This window comes from Etheostoma cragini, chromosome 2, assembly GCF_013103735.1.
Source record: "Etheostoma cragini isolate CJK2018 chromosome 2, CSU_Ecrag_1.0, whole genome shotgun sequence".
In the NCBI taxonomy this organism is placed as follows: Eukaryota; Metazoa; Chordata; class Actinopteri; order Perciformes; family Percidae; genus Etheostoma; species Etheostoma cragini.
In genome coordinates this window covers 18,430,301-18,442,798 of record NC_048408.1, presented here as the reverse complement: position 1 = coordinate 18,442,798, position 12,498 = coordinate 18,430,301, and the positions used below count along the sequence as shown (strand labels likewise).

Genomic DNA, 12,498 nt, shown 5'->3' with positions numbered 1-12,498 from the left:
TACATTTTCTATTTTTTACGTGGCCTCCTGCTCCAGTTTGTTCTGGAAACTTACCTGGTTCCAAAATCACTACACAAAGGAAAGTGGAGGTCCTTAATTGGTTGTTAAAACGTGAAAGAGTAACAGTGTTCATATGCACTCGAGGTCTCCCTGTATTGTGTGTAGACTTACGTCCTCTGGAGCCACTGGGAGGACGTCGGTGCTTTCCAAAACCTCAATCTCCTCGCCCTCCGCGTTTGACGCAACCGCCGGAGAGGCGTTCACAGGCGCCTCCCGGGTTACTCCCGTCATCCTCGGGCTGCTCTGCTCCAGACACCCGTGGAGAGCAGCGACTCAATCCTCAGGAATCACTCCACATAGTTTATAATCCAATGTCGCTCCCTTTGTGCGTTAGCAACAACAGAAGGTATGAAATCAGAGCATCATGCTCGCCTTCGCATCCTTTGCAATTTGACTTTGGACGGTCAGATGAGTAAATTGAAATGATTGACACCTATAACTTAAAGACGTAGTACTTTTTAATTGATAGCCTACTCAGTTACTCCCAGAGCACTTCCACATGGACCGGGCAAACAAATCTTCATCAGCAGAGCAAAAGTTGATTTTGCTATAGTTTAGCGATAGTTCTGGCTGTCCCTTTGCGGTGTCACACCACCGTCCACCACATCGTGCAGTGACAGAGGTTTGGAGCGCAGGAGACGAGCCTGGATTTCGCTCGCCGCGAACAGAGGCAGCGGTCCAAGTTTGTGAATTTGGGGACGCACATTTGCAGAGCGAGTTCTCACTTCGAGAGATGCGAGGCAGCAGCGACAGAGTACAGATCCATCCGAAAGAGAACAATGACATCACCAAACACTGACAACAACACGAAACGTAGGGCAGAGATGACAAACCGGACTGGATGACACACAAGTCTTGTACGGCTGCTCCATTCCGGGGGAGCCGCTGAAACTCAGCTTAAACAGCGTGGGCGCTGCCACATGGTAGACTCAAGAGAAGAGAAGTCCAAGTCAGTGCCTCATATTTTGGTGCGTCATGATACTTGGCAAGCTGCTTTCATGCCGGTCTGCGGCGCAGCACGGGGACAGCCGTCTGCTTTGTCCCCCGCGTAGAGACGGGAAGCCTCAGAGAGGGGGAGTAGCACACCGACCGCCACAAACACAGTCCGGACCCCACAAGTAGCCTATAGGCTTACTGTATTCCTGGTTGTTGGGCCCCACTAATGTAGTTAAACAAGCACACACACACAGAGAGAGAGAGAGAGAGAGAGAGAGAGAGAGAGAGAGATGAAAAGAGAAGGTAGGGGTGAAGAGAGAGGATAGGGGAAGCAGGGAGACCAGACTGGCGCTGAGGGATCACCTGCCACTCTCGTTCCGGGGTTTCAAGGAACTTCGGATCCCTGGCTGAACAGCTGGCCGTCACTGGTGCATGGGTTGTGGTTCGTTTGTGCATGCTGTTGAAATGTTGTAGTTGTAGGCTGTAATTAAATGGTAACTGACGAGACTAGTCTAGTTTTCAATACTGAAACCTTATTAGGTAGACTACCCTACTTTTTAATAAGGAACCATTTAGGGTTTACTAAATAAATCAACATTGTGTTGCAGAACAGTTAGACGCCATTCACGTCACAAGTCACATTGGTTTATCTTTTCTGGTTGTTATAACTGTTTGTTAGGCTATCCATTAATAAATAAATATTAGTTTCTCACTTTCTAATAAGCTATCATGTTCAAGATTCGTTTTAATAAAACACTAAATATGCTTTTTAAAATAATCATATATATATAATATATAATATAATGTAAATGTTAACATTGTTAGCTAACTCTAAGAAAGGATGTAGTCCTATTACTGTTAAATGGTCTCATGGTCCATGGGAGTGGTCTTCCTAACAAATGAAACAGCCAAGGGTCAGTGTGAAGGAAGATAAAGACTACAGACCAAAGGATCAGTTACAACCTAAAATTTGCTTTATAGAGGATGCATTATAAGAAAGATGGCATAAAGGGAACAATATTTTTTTCTCTTTAGAAATGTCTCAACAGGGTTCATTCACATGCAATCTTATCTCGTGTTATATATACTAATTCATTGTGTCCCACAAAAACAGTACACAGTTGAATTGCTCAAAGGCTCAGAAAGAAGGGATTGTCCAAGGTCTGCTGGTGCTACACACCCAAATGTCCGGGCCCCATTTCAGACAAACACCTGCCTATTACCTACAGAGACATCAAACAAAACTAATAGTGGGGTGGAAGTCATGTGAAGAGAAATTATGTGATGGCGGTGGTGTCTGCAGTGTGTAGGTTGATGATTATTTTTGTAGTGAAACTCCCCAAGGTATGGTATGTGATAGCATTGCCGTGGAAACAATATAATAAAAGTTGATATTTTTAACCCTAAGGGTATTTTCCCAACTCCTACACAGCAATGCTGGGTTAAAGTTGAAGTCTAATATGTTGTTTAGAAAAGACTCAAGAGCCATCCTGTATCCATGGTCAGAGATTTGCAAACCTGTTGAGATTTTGTTTTTTTCTGCAATCTTTCTTGGATAGGAAATATGTTTTCATGGGATATTTTATTATAGTCTCATCCAGAATTCAAAAAAATGTCAACAACTCTAAAACAGTTTACTTTAACCTTTCACATAATGTGTGCAGACAATGCCAGTACATGGATACAATAAGACTTATTCATCTTGAAGGAAATTGATGTACAGCAGTCTCAAGACAAAGTGGTAAGAGTGCAAATATAAAACTCTGAACATAAGGTGAAAAACTAGAATCTATCCAAAGCCAAAATCAGGTCACCAGTGGATCATAAAAATATAAACAGTTTACCGGTAGGGTTGGATATGTACAGTATCAGATCTGAGGTATAGTGTGAAAGTACGTGGCTAATACAGAATCATGATTATGTCGGTGATATTGCACTTAATATGGACATAATAGAACATAATGTGCCATAATGGGTTATTTCACATCACATCAGTAGTAAGGAGCTAAATTGTCACAATAAAAATCAGATGTAGCCTACGACAGCTAGTAATCTGGAGAGAAAAGGAAAGCTAAAGAGATACTGTCTGTCTCAGACTGTCTGTCTGTAATGTCTATCTCATTTCCATAAACTTATGACCTAATCAGAATCTACAACTTTAAATGAAAATGTATTATTTGGGCCCCATAATGACACAAATGATAGGTAGGTACATCAATTAATAAATGCACTATGTCACAGTCTCTCTAGGATAGATTATATTCTTATTGTCATGTTAGCTACAGGCACCAATGGGAATTTTCATTAAAAGCAGCTAATTGGACCAAATAAGCTTTGCAGTGGCTGTTTTCACAACTCTTGTGCTAACGTCATCTGAAGAGCTGTGACACGAGAGGCAGGTGAGGGAAGGGAGTGTGAACAGAAAGAAGCGAAAGAGACAAGATATACAGCAAGAAAAACACCTGCTATTTGGAAGAACTTAGCTCATGCATAAATTAACAGCTGGGGAGTATTCTATTTTTTGACAAGAGTATCACTCGAAGCTGTAAGCAGTCACCAGCTGTTCTCTAAGCCAGTGGTTCCCAACCATTTCTGTCTGATGTACCCCCACATACCCTTACTTATAAATTCTAGTTTATTAACAATATTAGCAATGTTTCAAATGTGTTTATGTGTTTTAATTTTAATGGGGATATATTATGGTAATTTCCAGGTTCCTACTTGTATTCGGGGTATTCACTAGAACATGTTTACATGCTTTATGTTTCTTCCCTGTGAATTGAGCATTTTGATACTTTAAGAAGGGATAATGCACATTCATTAACATCACCACTTGGTGAAGCAAGGCAATTTCCATTTGCAGTCCCTGACAGGTTGATGGCATTTAAAGAAAACCTACATATAGAAAAACAGATAAAACACATAGGCACAGCAACAACAACAATTTGAACTGTTTACTTTTGGCTAAGCTAACATTTCAATCATTTATCCACTACACTTCTTATCTTTTACAGTTTGCCGCCGATTTCTACTCTTAATTCAACACTTTTAACAAACTGTTTCAACTTCTCGGCTCGCTACTTTTCCTGCACCCACAACTGGAACAGTGGAATATAGGTGTCACAGCCAGGGACAATGGACTGGGGGGAAAAGGGGACTGAGTACCCCGGGCCCTCATGTGAGGAGGGCCCAAAAAGATGCTTAAAGGAATAGCTGTGGATGCGGGGAGGGGCCCATAGAAAATGTTGCTACACTCCCAGTCACAACTGATGCAATATGTGTATAGTACACTGTAAACACATGACAACTGCAGGAGTACCCTCTGAGGTACAAGTACCCATGGTTGGGAAACCCTGCGCTCAGGAAAGGCTTACTGTCTTCTTTGTGTAAAAACTAATTACTGGTGTCACCAGAATGCACACTTCAGGCACTTCATATTTATGGTGAATAAGAGTTCTCATGTAGTACAGTGTTGGACTGTCTCACATAATTACAGATACTTATTAGTAAGAACCAGTGGTGCTTTAAATGTCCCGACAAAGCAGATGTACCAGCAAATTTAGCTCTAGATGTCCAAAGGCAGTGCTTCTTGATTTGACATTGTCTATATTTAGCCCATTGGGGTCAACTGAAGCTCCTCCAGACTACTGTGCTCGAAAAAACTAACAAACGACTGACATGTTTTTCGTGGAACACGTTTTGAGGCAAAATAGGTACTGGGCTTGAAGGTGTTCCAAATTTAAATCAACTACATGACTTGATTTTCTATTAGTTTAAACATGCTTTGAACGCCATCCCCACCACAATGTGGGTTGTATCAATGAATAGCCAAATATAAAAAAACAACTGAGTGCTGTGAAATTTATGGAGGGATAAGATGAATGAGTTGTTAATAAATTGAATTTTACTGTACTGAATGAGAGGCATTTATCTGGGGAGAGAAGTTTAGGAGCAAAAAAGGTTTTGTAAGTTGAGGTAATAGCTTGATTATATCTTTGTTGTGCTGGAAGAATAATGCAATAACATAATTCTTTATATTTGAGCCATAAATATATTATATTGTCCAAGTTGCCTTATGCAGCTCTTCCTATATACTGAAAAGACTCACCTCACTCCTGATCTGACCCTGGTCCATCTCCCCTCTCACAGACTGCCTCATTATGGAAGCTGGTGTACTTATCTTATTTCATAAACAGATTAGAGTAGAACCTTTTCAAAACATTACACCCAGGTATCACAGCCAAATAAATTAAATGGCAGCCACTCAATTTGATGACAAGTTCTTTTCTTTTTTTAAAGTAATGCTGCCCTCTGGTGTCTTAGTAAATCATGTTCTCATTTCTCAAATCATTACATGCTTGTTCCTTACTATCTATCTATCTATAACACGGGTGTATATACAGAAATGTTGATTAATGTGCAATGTCCTAATCAAATAAATAAATATACACATATATACAGTACATCTATGTATACACATACATTATATACATGCAGCAATATACAGTATATGCATGAACATATATATGTATGTATATATAATGTGCTAGATTTACTGTAAAGTGTAGTTGAGTACCATGTAAAGCACTATATAAAAAAAATTGTATTATTTTTATCATTATCTGACAACATGACAAAACAAACGATCTGGTGGGATATCAGAAATAAAAACATAATAATAAAGCTCTAATGGTCACAAATAATTGACAGTTTCCTCTTCAATAATTGAAGAATACTGTCTGCATCATATTCATTGCAAGCAACCATGATTTGTCACTGCCCGACAGCTCTTCAGAAATACACAAAAGAATCAAATTCCCATCATTTGTTTACACAAAAGCTTGCAATTACTTGGCAAAATCTTAAAATTTCTTAGAAACTGAAAAGAAATTGCATTACACCAGATGTAATGGAGATATTTATTTATTGTAAACTTTTGAAAAGGTAGGGCTAAAGGCTGTTTTACGCTTCTGCGTCAACTCCACGCTGTAGCTACGCCATCGCTCCTACGGTGTTGTGACCCTTTTGGAGTTCTGCGTCGGGGGTTGCTTTGCATAGCAGGGCATTTCACCGCCATAACGCAAGGGAGTTTTGCCTGTGTCGCTCACCATTGAAACAGTACTCAGAATGGCAAACTAAATAGACTGCCGTGGTAAAAAAATCGTATTGGTTTTGCATTTTCATGCTTATTTTTTGTAAAAAGAAATATACGCAGTAAAATCCATTGATCTAGTTACTGTAACCAGAAAATGAGTCTGAGGTTATTTGGGAGGTGTCTGCCAGCCAGTTTATGTTATGTGCTAATTTCAAAATGTACTGACATATACACACTTTACAAACGGATAACCACGTCATTGTAACCAAAAAATGTCTGAGTTTATTTGCAAAGCTTGTGTCAGTGAACTAGCATTTTGCTACCCCCCACAGTAGGCTGTTTGAAACGCAGACTATGACCAAACACAGTCCCTGCAGTCTGTGTCGCAGATGCAAAGTTACTAATTTTTGGAGGTGCACATCGAGCTACGGCAGCGGCCTTGGAGAGGAGTTTGCGGTGACGCAGTGGGGCCTGTAGGGGTACGCCGTCGATTCGACGCAGAAAAATATAACAACCTTAAGTGAATACATCAAACAGTACATGGGGGCAAGCAGTTGTGCAATTGCAAGGAAATCAACATCTGGGGCCACACGTCTTCAAACATCAAACTTTACTATTTTTACTCTCTGTTCAGCTTTCTCTGTCAATACGTCACTGCTATTATCCCTGGATGATGGAAAGCAATGTGAATAAGTTGGCGTGGTAATTCTTTTGTACAGTAAGTCTTAATACACTGGAATGTGGTCAGAAATTCTGAAGCATGCAAATTCAAAATATACAGAGTGGCTGTAAAGTGTTGTTTTCAAATATCTTAGCACAGTAACACACGCATGAGCTGACAAATTCAGTGACCAACATCAGAAGACATGAGAGAGAGCAGCAGACCCATATTAACATCCACAGATCAAAAACTGACCTGCTGCAATGTACAAACATTAGAAAAGTTTACTTCCAAGCGTTTGGCCCTAAAAGGCAAACCAATTTCTGTCAATGTGCATATCAATGCTAATGTTTGTGTAAGTTCATAACCAGACACTCAAGCTAATACCTTTGCATTCAGAATTGTGTGCGTAAGTTAGACAATGACAAACAAATGTACAGTCTACTATATTATATACACTATATACATATAGTTTAGTCTAATAAAAGCATCAATGTTATTGACATCACAACTGACAGAAAGTTGTTCCATTCAATAAGCAAGCAACCAAAAATAGCTATTTGAGTAACTCACTTGGGCTTATTAGTGGCTTACCCTCATTCTCATTTTATTATAAATATAGATCAATTACTTTGCAAAAACTTGCAAACAAACAGATTAAGCAAATTAGCAATTTTGGTACAAAATTTAAATATTTTTCTCTTTTTATTGCCTGGAAGAGAAATTTACAGTGGAATGAAAATGCAAAAATGCTAAGGTAAGCTTCCATTCATTTTTCTTTCCTGCCAAAACAAAACAGGACAGATTTGAAATAGACAATTCCCTAAATGCAAGTGGGAGAGCCTAACAGTGTGACTCTATATATCTCTTTATGTACCATGGGGTGAAGAGGGTTGGACCCAGGTGTCCGAGGATCACCGTTGTTTCAGCAGCACTCTGTACATGGCAAAGCCCAGCACGGCAAACACCGTGGCCCCGACACTCGCTTTCAGCCAGAAGGTCGAGCTCTTCAGGTCTGCTTGGCTTACATGTCTATTAAACAGAGAAAAGGTGGCCCAGAGAAAGAGATCAATATATAGACAGGATGAAGGGAAGGACAGTAAAGAGATGGAGTGTTGCTGAGAAGGATGATGTGAAAATAAATAGCATGGAACTAAAGAAAATAGGGATAAAATGAGAGAACATGGGGTGTAAAAACATGGATATACTGTATATGCTGAAAAAAGCCAGTCAAACAGATGAGGGACATGCAGGATTATAGTTATGACATGAGACAACAAGACAAGAAATTAGCTATGACATCTCTGTTAGATGAGACGGCTGAGGCACAGTGACATGAGCAAACAAGACGAAATCAAGGAAGTTGTCTCCAACCAAATGACAATGGGACTGAGATGAGAATAGAAGAAGGAGATGCTTTAAATCCTGCTGTTCTACTGTGTACAGGAAGCTCACAAGCAATATCAAAGAAGAAGAAAGAAAATGAAGAGTGAGTTGTTTTTTTTGGATAGAAAATGATAAAAGCAAGAGGACTGACAGCATGAAACAAGTGGTAAGAATAAATTGTCGCAGGAAATGATGATGTAGAAATTGTGAGTGATTGACACTTTCATTCAATTCTAATTTCTGGGAAATCTCTGCATAAAATACAAGAACTTGGCAAAAAAAGTGGCAAGCAAAAAAATAAGGAGAATAAACGGGACAAGCTTGAGGTGACAGTGGCGACAAATCTGAGAAGTGAGCAGAGGTAAAGAGGGTTGTAAAAGGTAAAAAGAACCTTATGAGTACAACAGCGTAGAGTTTGGCCCTGACCGTCTGCAGCAGCTCAGAGTTGAGGAAGTTTTGACACAAGCAGAAGGTGCACCGGTTACAAGTGCACATGCAGCGCAGCCGGGCATGGCTGAGGAGAGATATAGGGAAGACAAACACCAACATGCAGTTTATATATATATATATATAAAACACACAAGATAAAGAAGATAGCGATAGAAGATGCCACCACCATGAAATAAGTAGTTGAGTGCGGCTCATCACCTGAGAGACACAATACATTTCAGATTGATAATAGCACATTATTATGTTATGTGGACTCCAACTGATCATTGTTGTGATGCTGTCAGAAATGATGACAGTGATTCATCAACATATCACAGCCATCTTAAACAGTGTAAAAACTCTTTTCCCACTACAAGGATGTAATAAAAATATTTGTTTAAATTAAAGTACATTGTGAATCTTAGAATAGTAGTTGACTAGGCTGTGGATTCAATAAGGGCTGGTCTGGTGTATGTCATTGTGTAACTGTGTGATGTGCAGAGCGGCACTGTGTGTTGACAGCACACTGCATCTTGACTGACAGCAGGAGTGTTAACTTCTGGGAGAGATCAACATTACTGCTCAGCAGGGAACCCCATTTACCTGCAGTGCAAATCAATGGAGCATCAGACTAGAAAGCAACATGTTCAGAGAGCAGTGAAGTACATTATTTTAGACTGAAGTGCATCATTTCTAATACTGACACCTGCAGAAAGTGGGAGCATCCCCCCTGGGAGCGGGTTTATCCTGAGGCGTGAAGTAAAGTCCCAGACAGAACACACAGTAGGGCTTTGTAAACTAACAGATAAGGTGGACTGCAAAAGAAAAAAAGGCATCCATCTATTCAACCTGTTTCACACAGGCTCCACTGCCAAATATGACCCAACGGGCCGCCATGTTAGATCACTTGGTTAAGCATGTGTCCCATGTACTAAGGCTCAGTCGTTACCACAGCGACAAGGGTTTGATTCTGACCCCGTGGGCCTTTGCTGCATGTCATTCCTCCTTTCTCTCCCCTGTTCCTGTCTTTAGGTATAATAACCATAAAAAGCCCCCCCCCCCCACAAAAGACAACCCTGTCTGTTTAACAGCAAACAAGCACTCATGCACATCAAGTAATCTACTACATAGTCTATTATAAAACAAAGGCCTTCTTTAATTTGCCATATCATGAGATAAACAGAGAATGGCTAAACTTCAGGTGTCATATGCTTTCATACAGAAATAGAAAACGTCCTTTACTTAAAGTGAACAGAAGCTGGGTGGGTTTGAATTTCAGCTCCAAATAAAACACATAACTTGCATGACTTCTTAGCAGTGAAGTCCTCAAAATTAGTTGACCCTGCTACCATTTGGGGCACCTATGTGCAAAAATGTAACAAAGTTTAACAAATCTAGATCAAGTGTCTCCATACTTACGGGTGCATGGCCATAGTGGTAAGTTTGGTGTAGATGTCTCTGCTGGGTGCTGCTGCAGTGTTACATGTGAAGGACTGGGGAGGCGGCATCTTGTGCCGCCTACAGAACTCCAAAGGACTGCAGCCACAAATCTGTTTGATCTCTGGCAGGTCTGACTTCGCTGCTATCATCATACATGGAATCTTGCTGTCCATGAAGTATTGCTGAGTAAGGAAAGAGACGGCGATGAATGACCGTGGTTCCGGTGTTATTTGTCTTTTAACAATACTGCAGTTACACCCTTTTTACCTTAAAGACTTTGGTGCAGTATTCAAAGGAGTAAGGGTTGCTGACATCATAGACCAGGCAGACGATGTCACAGACGAGATCAGCATCGGACAGATAGTCAAAGTCAGGGAACACTTCATGAAGCTGGTAGAGGAGCAAAGGAGGGGAGAGAGTTAGAACAACACTGCTGGGTTTTTCTGGCATTAATGGATGGTGGAAAGAACTGCCGGTTTACACAGTTTAGCTCAGTCAGCAATCACAGTTGAGTGCATGCTGTTGGCTTGGATGTAATTATATGGTTTACTGCGGATTTCATATCTTGTCAGAAATTCAAATGCAATAATGTAACAAAGCAGTCTTCTGTTGAGGATTTTCAATGAAGAGAAGCACATGCTGCTGTTTTACGGATACAGTCACAGTGGCTAAAGATTGAACCACGCAGGAGCATTAGCACCACAGTTTTGCTCCAATTGCCTAGGAGTGACAACAGAAGCAGAGTCACTGTTCTGCAACGGGTTTCATTGCGGATGACAGCACAGAGGGAGTGCCTGTGTGAAATCATCTTCAAGACAAACAAGTGCCGACAAAAAAGATTGCAGTAGATGTATTGTCTGTAGAACTTATACTCTGTTAAACTATGGCTAGCATTATAGGCTGTGCATGTGTGGTTACAAGTGAGTGGTGCAATGCAAATGCTTTTGTTAAGCAAGTAGAAAGGCTTGCTTGACAAAAGGCATTGGGTGAAGATGATAAGAAGCTTATATAAACAGCCAGGTACGTGTAAGCACAGCCAACCTCAGGATGGTTCACAGTTGACCACTAACCTGGCGCAGTGGATATGACACATGCCTTTGGTGTGGGAGATCTGAATTTGATTTCCACTGTGATACATCAACCAATGTGTCCCTGAGCAAGCCACTTAACCCCTAGTTGCTCCAGAGGTGTGCAGCCTCTGATATATACGTATTTTAAGTTGCACTGGATAAAAACCGTCAGCTGAATGACATGAATGTCTTTCATGTGAACAGCATAAAATATTATAAAACATATTGTGAAAATATATTGTTGCACACACAGAATTTGTCAAAAATTATTAGAATTATTGACTTGTTTTGTTTTTTTAAAAGGGTTTTTAAACAACATTTTTTCAGTCATACCTGCAAAAAATTATTATAGTAATTCAAGTATACTGTATACCCTAAATAGTAGAGATATCTTTGAAACTCACAAGAAGGTATTTCTCCTGGCCATAAACATAGGTTGTGCTGATGGCATAGTAGGATCTGTGTTCATCTCGAATTGATTTTTGACACTAAGAGAAGAGAAGAAACATCATGTTAAAGCAGATCAGGATATGAAACTGTAAACTATAATTGAAAGCATCAAAGGGAAAATGTTTGTCTGTCTATAATGATACTCTCCCATATATGCAAGAATAAGAAGTGTGTTGTGATAGTACGTGTAATAGGTTTCATTTAATTCTGGATCATTGTGAAATATTTGAGCTAAGTATCCGTTAAAATGTGTCATTAATGGTGCTTATTTTTGTTTACCATGAGGTTTCTACCCAGGAAGGCTTGAAGGAAGCCACTCTTGCCGCTGCCAATGTCTCCAAAGACATTACAGCGGAAGACGCTGCGCTGAGTCTGCTTCTTTTGCAGGTCAATCTTCTTATCTCTGGTCACTGCAGAGGGGACAAACAATACAGGGGTATCAGAGCATCAGTTCAGACAGGCCTGCAGTCAGTCAGCGACAACATTAAGAAGAACTGCTGCTTCAACTGTCCAAAAGTTGTATGGTGTTGATTTACTGATGGGATTACTGACTGTTCAGTAAATTCTATGAAGTATAAAACAACTTCCGATCAGCTTATGATACTGGCTTAAAAATACTAATGACTCAAATATTATAATCTCTGAATTACTTTATTTGTGATATTACAACAAACTGTTATATCGACTCATGATTTAATATAAATATATGTAAAAGCAGATGTGATGGTTTTATTCACCTGTAATTCCTGCTGCTTGGGACTCCTGCTCAGCAATTATTGAGTAGCCAAGGTAACCCAAATATTCCAGGCATCGTTGGACATCCAAATATGTTGTTAACCTGAACAAATGTCAGTAACATTGTTTTCTCTTTTGGCTTTAATTGGGATATTGTGTTGTTCCATATATATACACATATACATATATATATATATACACATACACATATACACACATATATATATATATATATA

At 39.9% G+C, this 12,498-nt stretch overlaps 2 protein-coding genes across 3 annotated transcripts in view; both read right to left on the bottom strand.

Moving 5' to 3' along the window:
• The window catches only part of rhbdl3 (rhomboid, veinlet-like 3 (Drosophila)), a 50,284-nt gene extending 49,115 nt beyond the window's left edge, over window positions 1-1,169 (bottom strand). Inside the window, exon 1 of the mRNA XM_034889271.1 lies at window positions 172-1,169. Within this exon, the coding sequence (XP_034745162.1) occupies window positions 172-291 (120 nt within the window). The 5' untranslated portion in view covers window positions 292-1,169. The remainder of the gene's footprint in view (window positions 1-171) is intronic.
• A 6,364-nt stretch (window positions 1,170-7,533) lies between these two features.
• Window positions 7,534-12,498, bottom strand: part of rhot1b (ras homolog family member T1) — a 12,929-nt gene continuing 7,964 nt past the window's right edge. The window contains exons 14-20 of one of the 2 annotated variants that reach the window (XM_034897659.1): window positions 12,265-12,365; window positions 11,807-11,937; window positions 11,482-11,565; window positions 10,275-10,397; window positions 9,987-10,189; window positions 8,530-8,652; window positions 7,534-7,784 (exon numbers count right to left, since the gene is read on the bottom strand). In XM_034897659.1, the coding sequence (XP_034753550.1) occupies window positions 7,667-7,784; window positions 8,530-8,652; window positions 9,987-10,189; window positions 10,275-10,397; window positions 11,482-11,565; window positions 11,807-11,937; window positions 12,265-12,365 (883 nt within the window). In that variant the 3' untranslated portion in view covers window positions 7,534-7,666. The remainder of the gene's footprint in view (window positions 7,785-8,529; window positions 8,653-9,986; window positions 10,190-10,274; window positions 10,398-11,481; window positions 11,566-11,806; window positions 11,938-12,264; window positions 12,366-12,498) is intronic. The other variant, XM_034897667.1, reaches the window with a different exon arrangement.